Genomic DNA, 14,314 nt, shown 5'->3' with positions numbered 1-14,314 from the left:
GCCCAGACTGATCTCAAAATCCTTGGCTCAAACAATCCTCCAGCCTGGGCCTCCAACAGTGCTAGGAGTATAAGCATGAGCCACTGCACCTGGCCTAAGTATCTTTTTTTAAAAAGAAAAAAAAGAAGAAGGGTCTGGTGTGGTAGCCCACTCCTGTGATCCCAGCACTTCAGGAGGCCAAGGCGGTGGTTCACCTGAGATCATAAATTCAAGACCAGCTGGCCAACATGGTGAAACCCTGTCTCTATTAAAAGTACAAAAATTGGCCAGGCCCAGTGTCTCACACTTGTAATCCCAGCACTTTGGGAGGCCAAGGCGGGCTGATCACCTGAGGTCAGGAGTTTAAGACCACCCGGATCAATATGGCAAAACCCTGTCTCTACTAAAAGTACAAAAGTTAGCCAGTTGTAGTGGCTGGCACCTGTAATCCCAGCTACTCAGTGGGCTGAGGCAGGAGAATCGCTTGAACCGGGGAGGTGGAGGTTACAGTGAGCCGAGATCACGCCACTGCACTCCAGCCTGGGCAACAAGAAAGAGACTCTGTCTCAGAAAAAAAAAAAAAAAAAAAAAAAAAAAGTGAGATAGCACCACTACCTTCAAGCCTGGGCAACTAAGCGAAACTGTCTCCAAAAATAAAAATATTGGCATTTTGGGTGAGGAAAGCTTGAAATTATACCTAAAGACAAAGTATACCATATAGCAATTATCTGTTGAAAATATATTTTTATTATAAACAACATAAACACTTCCTAAAACATTTTGCAAATATGCATTTTATTTTCTTTGCCTGAGTTTATGAACAGTTTCTCTGAGCACAATAGTTCTTCCTTTGATGGCTGATCATATCTTCAATAAGTGCCAAGCACCCTCCACAAATATCAGTAGGCACTGTGGGAAGTGTGGGGGATTTTTTAAATGCAGAGAAAAGCATCATTCCATATCTCAAGGGATCACAATCTAGTAGACTGTTTATAAAAAAAAAAAATTTGGATGTCTCTCCTTTAATATATACTTCCAATTTATAAGATATATTTTATTTCATGCTATGTAAGTCTTTAGAAAATAGCCTATATGTCCAAAGCAAACTGGACAATTAAGATAATTAGCTAGGTAAAATAGGGTTAAATGCAACTTTTAGTCTTAAATAATCAAATAGTTTATGAAAAAGGGAGGCGATGGCCTTAGATTATTTTGATGACAATTTTAACTTTGTAATGTGTGACTTCTGAAAAGCCTGAAATATTTTAATAAAAAGATATCATTCTTCTTTATCCTTTATGATATGGAAAGGACTATTTGTCTTATATGAGAGCAGCCCTTTAGTCTTGGCCAAAAGTGAAAATTGAACAGAATCTAAAGGCCACACCTACTTTTCTCTCAACTTTTGTCTCCTGTCTTAAGTAACTTTGATATTTTCTTAGTGTCTGTGTGAAGAAGGGCACGTACATCTGAATATTCTCAGTGCAAAATGAAAATTATTTATTTGGAAGTTACAGTCTATTTATTACAGACATTTTCCTTTGGGTTATTTATGTATGGCTCTCCCAAAATTCCATTTTCATGCCATTTTATACTTTTTAGTAAGGATGATTTATTATTTATATGAATGTGATTTACTTTTATGCCTTTGTAAAATTTCCTTATAAATATATTTTAAAACTATGCTCTCATTGACAGAACATGTGTCCCATTTGTGGTGTGGGAAATATCATCAACCATTGTTTCTGTACAGCAGCAAGAGTCAGGCGCTCCTTAGAGATCCTCCATTTCATTACTAACATTCTTCAATGTGGTTCCAGCCACGCATGGTCATATAGATACTACATATTCAAAGATAACTTACTGATGCTTGTTCACAGAACCAAGCTTTCTCCTGATAGCTCTCCTTCCCCCACTCCATACTTCTGGAAGTATTAACCCAAATGCTCTTCAGGATTTAAATAACAATTTTTAAAAAGACACTCAACACCACAATATGGAATTTGCTGGCATGACGCGAACAATACGCTTGCTCCAGATGCTGTATTCAAACTGTATGGGTCCGTTGAAAAAATAGATATAACCTACAAGAAAAAGCATAAAGACAATTTCAGAGTTTGGAAATAATCAGGTTTTAATCCAGTTAATATTAAGAATCCAATCTCTTAGATCCCATTTGGAGGAATTTCAACCTTTTTCTTTTTAAACCCTATTCAGGCTTTAATGTATTGCTCATAGTTATTCCTTTATAAATTTTTTATCTTTTTATTTTTATTTTTTAGTTGTTCTTTTAAGGTGCAAATCTACCTAGCTCTCCTAAATTGTCTCCTAAGTTGTCTTGCCATGAGTTTCAGTTTTGCTACTTCGATTATCGATTTTTGTTTCATTTTGTTTTTTGCTTTTTTGTGAGATGGAGTCTCACCCTGTTGCTCAGGCTGGAGTGCAGTGGCACAGATCTGGCTCACTGCAACCTCTGCCTTCTGAATTCAAGTGATTCTCCTGCCTCAGCCTCCCGAGTAGCTGGGATTACAGGCGTGCACCACCACGCCCAGCTAATTTTTTTTTTTTTTTGTATTTTTAGTAGAGACGGGCTTTTGCCATGTTGGTCAGGCTGGTCGTGGACTCCTGACCTCAAGTGATCTGCCTGCCTTGGCTTCCCAAAGTGCTCAGATTACAGGCACTCTGGCCCGATATTTGTTATCAGTTAACAGTAATATCTCTTTTCATAATTAAAGTAGGTCAGCACGGTCAGGCCTGTAATCTGAGCACTTTGGGAGGCTGAAGCGGGTGGATTGCTTTAGGCCAGGAGTTCGAGACCAGGCTGGCCAACATGGCAAAACCCCATCACTACTAAAAATACAAAAATCAGCTGGGTATAGTGGCAGGCACCTGTAATCCCAGTTACTCTGGAGGCTGAGGCAGGAGAATGTCTTGAACCTAGGAGGCAGAGGTTGTAGTAAGCCAAGATTGTGCCACTGAACTCGAGCCTGGGTGACAGAGAGAGACTCTGTCTCAAAAAAGGAAAAAATGCTGAGAACATAATTAAAGTAAAAAATCGCTATATAGTTATGGTAGTTATGAGTCTTCATATATAAATTACTTTCCACTCCATGCCCAGTTTGAATTCTGGTAATATCCTTTGCATTTTGGCATCTTTAATTATAGGTTAAAGTAATGTTGAAGGCTTGGCATCTCTTATTTATAGAATTAGCAATCATTAAGTAAAATTCTTATTTATTCTAAGCAGGTTATTTTTTTGTTTGCTGTCTTTGTAGGTAGTCACACAGGAATGGTTAATTCCTTAACTGCCATACATTTATTAGCACATCTAGGTCCTAGATAAAAATCCTTTGTATGGAGAAGAGTTTTGAAGGGCTACAGAAGCTCCTCTGTAAAGTCAACACAATGTAACTACTTACCATTTTTCTCGTAGACAGCATCTACTTTATCACCAATTCCTGGGAAGTCTTCTTCTATTAGTCTCGGATAGTCTTTGTCCATAATCTGGTTAGTATCATCATATCTATTTAATAAGAAAAGAAACTTGTAAGTCAGTTACATTTCTTAGAAAGTACCTTAGAAGTAATACTATAGATACAATGGCATCTTTCAAAATTGACAAGAATTTTAAATTTTTAATTCCATTTAAAACATCTGGTAGCTTTTTAAAATTAGGAATGAGCATACTCAATGTACAGTGGGTGCTTGATGACTATTCGTTGAATTGCCTGAAGGCCATCTTTTTAAAGAGAGTTACAAGCTCATTTCCATTTCACAAATGATGTATCTGTTAGAAAAGCATGTCATAAGGAAAGTGTTCTTAAGCATGAAATAAATGCATGTTTGTGCATATAACAATTATCTATTGATCCCCCACTATGTGTGAGAGAACTTGCTAAGTACAGTAATGGCTAAAAAAATATTTAAGGTTTAATTTCTGTACTAAAAAGTTGTCGAAGCTTACGGTAACACTAAAGGTAGGAAGAGAAGCATAGCTTTCCCCTTCCATAACAGCATATTTCAAGCTCCTTCTCCCCTGCCCACAGCCACACCCTAACCAGGCAAACATATCCTAAAATAAACTTAGGAAAACAGGCTCCCATAAGGTGCCACTACTGTTACTGAAGAGAGCTTTTTGTGTATCCTGGAGGTATGTTCAAACAAGTATAAGGTAAGGACCACTGAACTACCTACCAAGAAAGCTAAGGCATGTATATATACACAACTGCAACACCAGGGAATAGAAGTTAAGCACAAGCAAGTAATCATGAAATGTCATGGAAGTTCATGTCATGAAAGTACAGGAAACCAGGCAATAACTTCTGAATAAAGAAATCAAAAAAGACTTTGTAGCCAGATGTGGTGGCTCACACCTGTAATCCCAGCACTTTGGGAGACCAAGGCGGGCGGATCATGAAGTCAGGAGTTTGAGACCAGCCTGACCAACATGGTGAAACTCTCTACTAAAAATACAAAAATTAGCCAGGTGTGGTGGTGGGCACCTGTAATCCCAGCTACCCAGGAGGCTGAGGCAGGAGAATCTCTTGAACCTGGGAGACGGAGGCTGCAGTGAGCCGAGATCATGCTACTGCACTCCAGCTGGGCGTCAAAAGCAAGACTATCTCAAAAAAAAAAAAAAAAAAGACATTGTAGATGAAATGATATTTTGAATGAACTTTAAACAGTGGGTAGAATTTCAAGAGTGGAGATGGAGGAAAGGATCTCCTGGCAAAGAAAATTGTATAAGAAAAGCTTAAGAGGGTATTTAAAAAACAGCATATTTGAGATGCAGTAAGCAATTCATTCCAACTAAACCATATACTTCTTATGGAGGGTAGCAAATGAAATGCAGGACCAGTGCATTTTATTCCCAAATGCAATGCAGTGATTTCTAGAATGTTATAAATGTCATTGTCAGAAATAAGTCAAAAGGCAAAGATGAGATATACAGGTATGTGTGTGTGTGTACAGGTATGCATGAGTGTGTGTGACTGTGTGTATGCAGAAATGGAGGAAAGTTTCCATTTTAAACATTTCAAGTATAGGGTACTGATGAGATATTCTCATTCCCAAATATAGACTTGAATCTGGACTCCTAAATGCTGTTGATGTCATTGCTGCCTAAATCTTTACATATGTTTTAAATATTCCAGCTTCACTTGCCCTTCAGAGAGTTTAACTTTATAAAATATCAGGCTGTCACCTTCCTGGTCAACCTCTTCAGTGGATCAGGTAACTCTGCAGACAGGAGGGCCTTCTCTGAACCAACCTTTTCCTGTACTCATGCTGGTATCCTCTTTGGCCACAAAAGATGGAGCTACATGTAAATTAGGAGAAAGTGACAAGAAAGACAATCCAGGAGAAAGATTAGAAAGAGAAAGTGCCAGCTGGGTGTGGTGGCTCACGCCTTTAATCCCAGCACTTTGGGAAGCCAAGGAAGGTGAACTGCTGGGGGTCAGGAGCCTGACCAACATGGCAAAACCCTGTCTCTATTAAAAATACAAAAATTAGCTGGGCATAGTGACACATGCCTGTAATCCTAGCTTCTTGGGAGGCTGAAACATGAGAAATGCTTGAACACTGGGAGCAGAAGTTGCAGTGAGCCAAGATCACACCACTACACTCCAGCCTTGGTAACAGGGCAAGACTGTCTCAAAAAAAAAAAAAAAAAAAAGAGAGGTGCCAAAGACGGTTGAGGCACAACAAATGGCTAAGAAAAGAATGTTTGAGAAGAGGTGAGTATTACGTGTGTGTGTGTGTGTGTGTGTGTGTGTGTGTTTTCAAAAGAGCTTGAGACTTTTAAATATACATCTGAGGAGTTGCCTGAAAGAGCTGACATAGAATAAAATGAATGACTAGTATGACATTTACAATAGTGTGTAGGAATAATTTATAGTAGTGACAGATGTTTGAGACACTTTGTAGCTATGACACAAATGGGTCAGTACATATTGCTGCCATACCTCCAGACTTGGTTTCCTGAGAAGAAGAGAGTCCTGCCTGTATCCTCAAAGTGAACAGCTGCACTTATCTTCTTAACTTCTTTTGGAAAACCCAGTTCAGATATTTTTTTGGGATAACCTTCCAGAATGTCATAACCATTAAGAGCCCAAAATTTTCTACCTAGGATAAGTAAAATAACAGTTTTATTATCCAAGGGAATCTATTGTAGACATGTACTTAAAGACAGGCCCATTTATACATTTAGAAATATTAATAAAATATTTAGTATTTGCAGTCATCATGTTTATGAAGCATAAAAATATAAGCATTCTTCAAATAAAAAATAAAATTTAGGATCTTAATTTCCTAATTATGAGTATAGCTAACGAAATATCGCAATTAACTTGGGAATTCATTAGCTCTGAATTCATTATCTCTGAATTAAATTGAAAGCTAGGTGGAAAAGTACATTAAAATTTCTACATGCATAAACAACAGAGTAAGAAAGGTAAATTAGATTGAAAACTCAAATTTTATTCCAGTTTGAAAGTTATTTTCTTCTCTAAAAAGTAGCTTTTTGTAACATTAATATCATAAATAGTTGAACAGAAACAATGTCAGCAGAATGTTATGTAGTCATTTTAAATTATGACTGTAAAGATGAAGTAGCAATTTGGAAACTGGTCATAATTTTGTGTCAAGAAAAGCCATAGAATATAAAAATATATCTGTACTATGAAAATAAATATGTAAAAATATGTATTACATAATGAAAATGAGCAAATGAAATAAACTGACTTTTCAGAAGGAAGAATTATGGATAATATTTTTTCCACTTTTTCAGAATACATAGTTATAACGTTTTCTCAATAAGCAGTTTTTAAGAGGAACTAAGAGAAACAACTGACATGATTGATATGAAAGAAAGAGTGGATATAAGTATAATAATGTAGACCTTTCATATGTTAAAGTTGGAGATGCACAGTAGATGGTTTCAGGTGCTTTCTGGCTTCCATTTTTTTAAAACTTGGTCTTTAATTTAGGATATTTTCAATAGTGATCATTTTACTGGATCTCTAGTGGCATCAAGGTCAGCACTGCCTCCCCTGGTCATGTGTGAGGCCTCCTCTGTGGAAGGCTTACCTCTGAAGATGAAGATGAGGTCATGGGAAGGATGCTCATATGCAGCATCAATACGGTTGGGAAGTTCTGGCCAAAATGATTTCGTTAAAAACAGCTCCGCATCAACCTGCTGAGGATGCAGGCGCCAGAAGAATCTAACAAGAAAGTAAAAATGGAGTTTTCTGTCACATTTTTAAAGTGCAATATTTCTATCCTGCTAGCCACCTCTCTCTGCATCAACACAGATAAGTTAGTTACAACCAATCCCTCCCACCTGTGAAGAGAAAATAATTCCATTTCCCTTTAAGTGCCAGTGACAAGTTGTACTGTCCTAGCTAGTGCAAGGTATTCAAGTTTGAAATCTCACAGAGCCTTTGTGAGGTCTCTAAGTTCTTTGTGTGTTGAATCCTTGTCTTGCTCAATTTTGGATACCTTGCCAGAGGCAAGCAAATGTGCCAGGCATTGTGTTGGGCTCCAGAAAGAAGAGATGAGTTACATGAACTATATCTTCCGTGGTCTTATGGCCTGGGAAAACTGATACATGAGAACCACCCCCCACCCCACGAGTACAATGTAATTAGAATTATAACAGAGTGGGTAAAAATGCTATTGGATCACAGATGAGGGATCAATGAATAAATGAATAAACAAATAAGCATACTAGAACAATGCAGAAATTAAAAATCTATGTTGCATTTCTAGGTTCATTTCATTCCATCCCTCAAATTCCAACATATGTTTCCAGAATCAAAGTCTTTCCATACCAAAACGAATCCGCATGGACATAACGAGTAACCATTTATTAATATAGCAATTACTTTCAATGCTTGTCTGTTCTTAAAATAAATTGGATTTCTAGATTTGCTTGGTTATATTTATAAGAAAAACTATAACTGGAGATGTAAAAAGAAGCTGCACAATGTCAAGATTATACCTTGAAAAGTAAAACAATCCATCAATCATCTACATCTGAAATTTGTAAATAAACTGCCTGCCCATTTTTACTGTTAACTTCGCCTTTGGATGTTTTGGCAATATGCAGAAACAGATTCACAGATGTTTGTTGCATACAGACTTTCTGAAAGAATCTCGAGTACCTGTCTTTAAAGACCATTGTTTCTCCTCGGAGACTGGTAATGGCATCAAGGGATAAGGAGGGGTCACATTTGTCTGGCGTTTTGGGATGTTTAGGGTTGGGGTCTTCATCTCCTGGACCTGCAGTTGTGAAAGGCAAAAGAGAAGTTATGAGTGTGACATTAATGTTGACCTGGGTCACAGCACAACAGGCTGATCTGCTGATGGACAGTGGGAGAGGGTTCCCTCCAGGAAGGGCAGTAGGTCCTGGGGCTCCTACATTATGGCGCAAATACCGAGTAATCTTACTTACTTCCTCCCCTCCACTTCCATCCTTCAAGACTTCTCGAGATTCTTTAACTATAAACGTAGTTTTCTTGAGGGTGATGATAAAAATGAGGGAAAGAAGCAAGACTTTGAAAATCTTTTCCTATACCTTGCACAATCTATTGACAGACTGCTTGAATATTACATTCCCCTTGTATTTTCTCTGTGAAAGCCCTCATCTCTCCTCCGCCTCTTGACTATTTTACCAGCTGTCAACATCAGCTAACGTTGCTTCACCAGTTTGCCATTGTGCAGCTGTGTCTCAGTGACAAGCCAGGTTTTCAGCACTTAACATGTTGGTAACTTTCCAACCAGCTCCCATGAGTGCAGATGGGATGGATGGGGGTTCAGTACACAATAATAATCCTACACTGTTTTTTTTTTCTGTCTAGTTTATAGTAGTTCTTTCATCAGCTCCTGAGTCACAATAGCGCAGAAATAGTAATTGCAAAATAAATTTACAAATTCCCTTTGCCATCCTCAAGTTCATGCCCACGCCTCTGCTAGCTACTGTGATAGATTCAGATCTAGAGGCAAAAAGAATGGGTTGAGTGGCATTGGCAAGTTTTCTGAACTATGTGCTCTAGAAGTGCTTACACTGATGACTGTGCTCTGTGGCCTTAACTCTATTTATAACAGGTCATCTATAAATAAATGTTTGGGTTTGAGGTTTAATTATTTTGTAAATATTATTGAAAATTTGGGGGGATTGAAAAGGAAGAATTTTTTTTACAATGGTTACTGTAGATGTTGATTAAAAATTACCACAGGCTGGCCGGGCGCAGTAGCTCACGCCTGTAATCCCAGCGCTTTGCGAGGCTGAGGCAGGCAGATCATCTGAGGTCAGGAGTTCAAAACCAGCCTGGCCAACATGGTGAACCCCGTCTCTACTAGAAATACAAAAATTAGCTGGGCATGGTGGATCATTGCTGTGATCCCAGCTACTCGGGAAGCTGAGGCAGGTGAATCACTTGAACCAGGGAGTTGGATGTTGCAGTGAGCCAAGATTGCATCACTACACTCCAGCCTGGTAACAGAGGAAGACTCCATCTCAAAAAACCAAAACAAAACAAAAGGAAAAACTAACACATGCCACTTGAGTGGTTTCTACTGTGGCAAATTAGACTGCTTGAAAGAATACTTGGAATTTCTAAAACGCCTTAGGAGCTCACTTTTACCACCAACCGTGTTACTATAGGTATGCTACTTAAACTCTACAGGGCTTAATTTCTTCATTGGTTAACTGGGAAATAAAATATTTCTCTTTCTTATTGCAGAGGTGTTTTGAGGGTATCAAATGCACATTGCAATGTATAAAATACAAATACAAGGAGTTTGGAGAATGAAATCTTTTCTATTTGAGTGGGTAGTTAGATTTGGAAAGAAAAATGGGTATGTTTTCCTAGGTTTTAAGAACAAAACCAAGAAAGCAGCATTGTAAATTCAATTAGTAGAGTCATGTGTTGCTTAATGACAGGGCTATCTTCTAAAAAATGTGTTGTTGGGCGATTTTGTCATTGGGTGAACATCGTAGCGTGTACTTACACAAACCTAGACATATAGGCTACCACACATATAAGCTATATGGTACAGCCTGTTGCTCCTAGGCTACAAACCAGTTCAGCATGTTACTTTACTGAATACTATAGGTACTTGTAACACAATGGTTAGTATTAAGTGTATCTAAACATATCTAAACATAAGAAAGCTACAGTAAAATACAGTATTATAGTATTATGAAACCTTTGCCATATATGCACTTTACCAAAACATCATTTTGCAGCATGACTGCAATTTAGAAAATAGATGCATGGACTTATTCTGCTTTTATAACTGATCATATTCAATTTCTATAACTGAGTTACCATAGAGAAACTGGATCCCTTGTACATCGTCATCAGGAAGCATAAAGTGGCTTTTGCTGGTGTAGGTGTAGATGGGAAACATGAGTGCTCCGGGATCCTTGGAGTGGTCAAGACCTAAAGAGTGACCGAACTCATGGGCAGCAACAAGAAACAAGTTGTAGCCTGTAAGAAAACAAATTAACAATGAGAAAACAAGGAATTCCAGTGACTAGGTAATGAAAGGAATATCATTTTATTTATTTGGTATGTTTCTTTCTTGGCTATATACTCTTTCTTTTCTCTTTCTTCATTCTCTTAGTTTTTAAAATCAATATTCAGTTGCTTGAAAGAAGATTCGAAGTATTGATTTAGTCCTTATAAATAATTTAGTGTTCTTTTTTTATTATAGCTGTCTACACAATTAGAATGTCAACAGATTGCTCTCATGTAATTAGTAATTAATAAGGATTTACTGTGAAGATATTAGAATTCCTGATTTGCTCTTAGTATTTTTAGGTCAGGTGAGGGAATTAGACAGAGATTACCTTAAACGAGGAGTTGGGAAATCACACAGGGTGGTACCTAGCTAGAGTGCTGCCCAAACCCTCCAATCAGGACGCAGCATCCAAAAGGATGGTACCAAGGATGGAGAATGCACTAAATAGGTTCTCTGTGTATACACTTGGGAGCAAATTCCAACCAAATGATTCTTTCCAGAATGTCTCTAGACTCTGGGGTTTGGAGAAACAGAAACTCTAGACATGATTAGCTGTCTTTCCTCTATTCTAGAAGGCCACTATGTCACTGTATTTACATTGTTTCCTCTAATCATTCTGTCTGCCAATTCTGAGCCTCCTAATACAGGTATTTCAAACTGGAAAAAAGAGAGTAAAAAAAAAACTAAAAGAGAAATAAGATGTGTAAGGCAATAGGATTGTTGTTACTTTTGCTCAGATCACCTGAAAGTTAGAGCCAGTGGATTCCATTTGACCTTAAATACCCTTTGCAACTATAGCCTGTGCATGAAGAAAATGAATCAACTTAGCAAATGTTGCAGACCTTGAGAGCAATTTGAGGTCTCAGAATCTGAGTGCTAACTAATACTTCATCAGAATGACTAGTAATGGATACCACTCAGCCTTCAGCTGAAAAATGAATCCAGACTTGTTTGAGGATGTTTTCATTTACTTCAATTAAATATTTCAAACCCAGAATTTATACAGAAATATAAATTTGAGGCTTACTGTGATTCTGTCTTAACAATACTGGGTATTATTCCTTCCTCCTCAAACCATTCTTATCTGTGAAATACTCAGAACATAAATATATAAATTTTCACTTTTCCCTCCACAGACAGATTGGAGGTATTAGAGTTGAGACACTGGTCACATAAGCCCCATTTTATTTTTTGGAAAAATAATCTTTTTTATTTAAATGAATAATAAAAATAAACTGTCTATAAAGATAACCTCTATTTGTCATAATTAAGTCCTAGTTAGAACAATCTATGGCTTTTCTTCCTAAATTAACATTCCAAATTATTCTGAGACTTGAAGATTCAACTATTAACTGATTTCATTCAACATTCAGTTTCATTTTGCTCTTGTAAATACAACCATCATCTTGTCTGTTTCATGCTGTTTGGAGTAAGATTGTCTAGATTTTTAAGAATGGTGTTTATAATACATAGATAAGACTGAATCAAGCAACTCATATAATGGGAAACAGAAATTTGATTGAACATATTTCTACCAAGGAAAAACTATTTCAATTCACATCTAATTCATGTATGACCCATAGATCCAGCCCTGGCAGTTTTTATATATTTATAATAAACTGTACTTCTTCAACATGCCAAAAGGTAATTTGCGGTGATAATGTGTTGACTGACAAACATAAACATTTCGGTACTACTTCAAAGTTAATTAGTATCTCTAAGCCACAGTGAAAGAATAAGTAGATTTTGTTCATTTTTTAATGTGGAATATCAATTTGTAGTAATGTCACTTGTAGAGACACTCATGTGTCTGAGATAAACGTTTTTTTAGAAAATATAGCCAAATACCAAATATATTTAACTTTTATGTGTCTTAACTTCATGCCAGTGTGTTTACTGTCTAATCTAATAACACATAAATTATATATTTATAAGAATATTACCTTTGGAACTACTTGTCCAGGTTTCATCATCATCAAAATGGGCATCTCCTCCATAATTTGGCCCAGGAGGAAAAGCGTGAGCCAGCAGGCCAGAGGGCCCATCAAATGGATAGAAGTCACCATGCTCTAGACACAAAAGCAAGGGTTAGGAGTCTTATCACATCCAGGAGTACTCAGCACAGGTGTTTGGTAAATTAGTGCTGAATGCTTTAAAAAGTAATGAATGACTGAAAGAAAGAATTTTTAAATGGAACCAGCTGAGAATTAGAACATAAAAAAGTTTTTAAAACAAGTGTGCATCATTACCCTTAATTCCAAAAGAGATCATGATATCAGCAATGCCATCGTGAAGTCGGGTAAAATTCAGAGGAGTTACATCGGACCAAACTTTGAAGGCTTTTTTGAATGCCTTTTCAACTTCGGAGTGAGTCATATCAGGGGTATAATTCACAATTCTATTTAAGAGAGAAAGTTTCAATTAACTTTTTGGAAAGTAAGAGCTTCTTACTTTTAGAAGCTCGTAGAACACATTTTCTAGGCATATTGCTTTTCAATTCAAAATCCAATGATTTCTTTGAAATTTCTACTAGAGATTTATTGTTTGAAATAATATATTAATTATGATGCCATGCAAGAATAAAAAGTCAAAAATTCAGTCAGACATTTTAGTATCTCCAAATACCTGACCATGTGGCATCTTAAAATTTAAAATATTCCAATGTTTAATATAATTTATTTTACATGCTAAAAGTTTGGATTACACTGATACAGCCCAAATAAATGAAATAGCTCTGTAAAACTCCTATAAAGAGTGGCACTCTTCATCTTTATCACCATTGTAATAAGTACACCTAATGTACTGCATTTGCAAATTTTCTTGAATCTACTTTTATTTCCCTTTGATTTCATTGAGATACTTTGAGATATCCACTAAAAAATAATGCTGGGTTAATGTAACAGTAATAGATGATGTGAGGCATTCTTGGTAACCATGTTAAAGCTATTCTGGAACTTAACTGCCAGTTAAATAGTAAGGCCTACTTAATATTAGACATTTAATACCATAAGAAAAGGCTAACAAATATGAAAGAAACATAGCCTGTGATTTACCTGTAGGTTAAATTCATTTTGGGCCATTTGAGAGTTCGAGGGAAAACGTTGTATTCACCCACATCAGGAACCCCACATCTTGGTTTTTTCATGATATCTAAGGTGTTATCGTCAAGTTTGCCAGTCACCTCTAAGCCAAAAAAAGACTGCATTTCTCGGAGCCTGTCAGTCATGGAGCTTGCTGAATTCTTCTTCAGGATTCCTGCTAGATTTGTAGGATGGTAGTATAATTTCAGGTAGTGCTAGAAAAGAGACCAAGATGAACTGCTTTTAAAAGAGAAGGAAATATCTGAGCTGTACCAACTGCATCATCAGAATTGGCAAGATACTCTACCTCTGCAAACTGGAGGTCTTCTTCAGACAAATCATCTTCATCATCACCATTTGGAAGGGGCAGAGCCCAACAATGAGTCCAGCTCAAGAAGAGGAAGGCAGCCAGGACTCCTGGATGCATCTTGAGTGGTGATGCCTGGAGGCTATAGTCTTTCTACAGATGAGTACCTTTACTTTTATAGGCCTGCAATGGTGAGTCATCACTTATGGATAGGTTTCTACTTCCTAGTCACTTGGAGGTAAACATGCTTACATGGCAACTTTTTCTTTTCCCTCACAAGTGTGGTTTGTGGTACAATTTGAGGGAAATATAAATGAGAGCATCTCTTGTTTCAGCAGAGTCTCAAACCCATCTGGCAAAATAATGGCCTCAGCATATTTATGGATACTGTGGGAAGAAGCAGCAGAGAGTAGTAAAATTT

The 14,314-nt window shown here is 37.1% G+C and overlaps 1 protein-coding gene and 1 long non-coding RNA gene across 3 annotated transcripts in view; one reads left to right on the top strand and one right to left on the bottom strand.

The window, feature by feature from the left end:
• Nucleotides 1-14,314, top strand: part of LOC116556405 — a 400,504-nt gene that overhangs the window by 272,214 nt on the left and 113,976 nt on the right. The gene's annotated exons all lie outside the window — the stretch shown is intronic.
• Nucleotides 707-14,054, bottom strand: MMP13 (matrix metallopeptidase 13). The gene is made up of 10 exons (XM_032285749.1): nucleotides 13,894-14,054; nucleotides 13,560-13,801; nucleotides 12,756-12,904; nucleotides 12,450-12,575; nucleotides 10,311-10,472; nucleotides 8,142-8,259; nucleotides 7,066-7,199; nucleotides 5,943-6,102; nucleotides 3,399-3,502; nucleotides 707-2,063 (listed from the first exon to the last, which is right to left on the bottom strand). Exons 1-10 carry the CDS (start codon nucleotides 14,011-14,013, stop codon nucleotides 1,963-1,965), a joined length of 1,416 nt encoding a protein of 471 aa, XP_032141640.1. The 5' UTR covers nucleotides 14,014-14,054; the 3' UTR covers nucleotides 707-1,962.

Source organism: Sapajus apella, unplaced genomic scaffold (assembly GCF_009761245.1).
Source record: "Sapajus apella isolate SASKATOON/1434 unplaced genomic scaffold, GSC_monkey_1.0 scaffold16, whole genome shotgun sequence".
Taxonomy (NCBI): Eukaryota; Metazoa; Chordata; class Mammalia; order Primates; family Cebidae; genus Sapajus; species Sapajus apella.
Note: the sequence above shows the minus strand (reverse complement) of the source record. Positions and strands in the feature narration are given on the sequence as shown.

Excerpts from the sequence above, each read along its gene's own strand:
- MMP13 (XM_032285749.1), bottom strand. The coding sequence starts at position 14,013 with ATGCATCCAGGAGTCCTGGCTGCCTTCCTCTTCTTGAGCTGGACTCAT. Across the intron at positions 12,576-12,755 it reads GATCTCTTTTGGAATTAAGG|AGCATGGTGACTTCTATCCA; the intron begins GTAATGATGCAC and ends TTTTGTGTCTAG. Across the intron at positions 2,064-3,398 it reads TGCTGTCTACGAGAAAAATG|GTTATATCTATTTTTTCAAC; the intron begins GTAAGTAGTTAC and ends TTTTTCTTGTAG.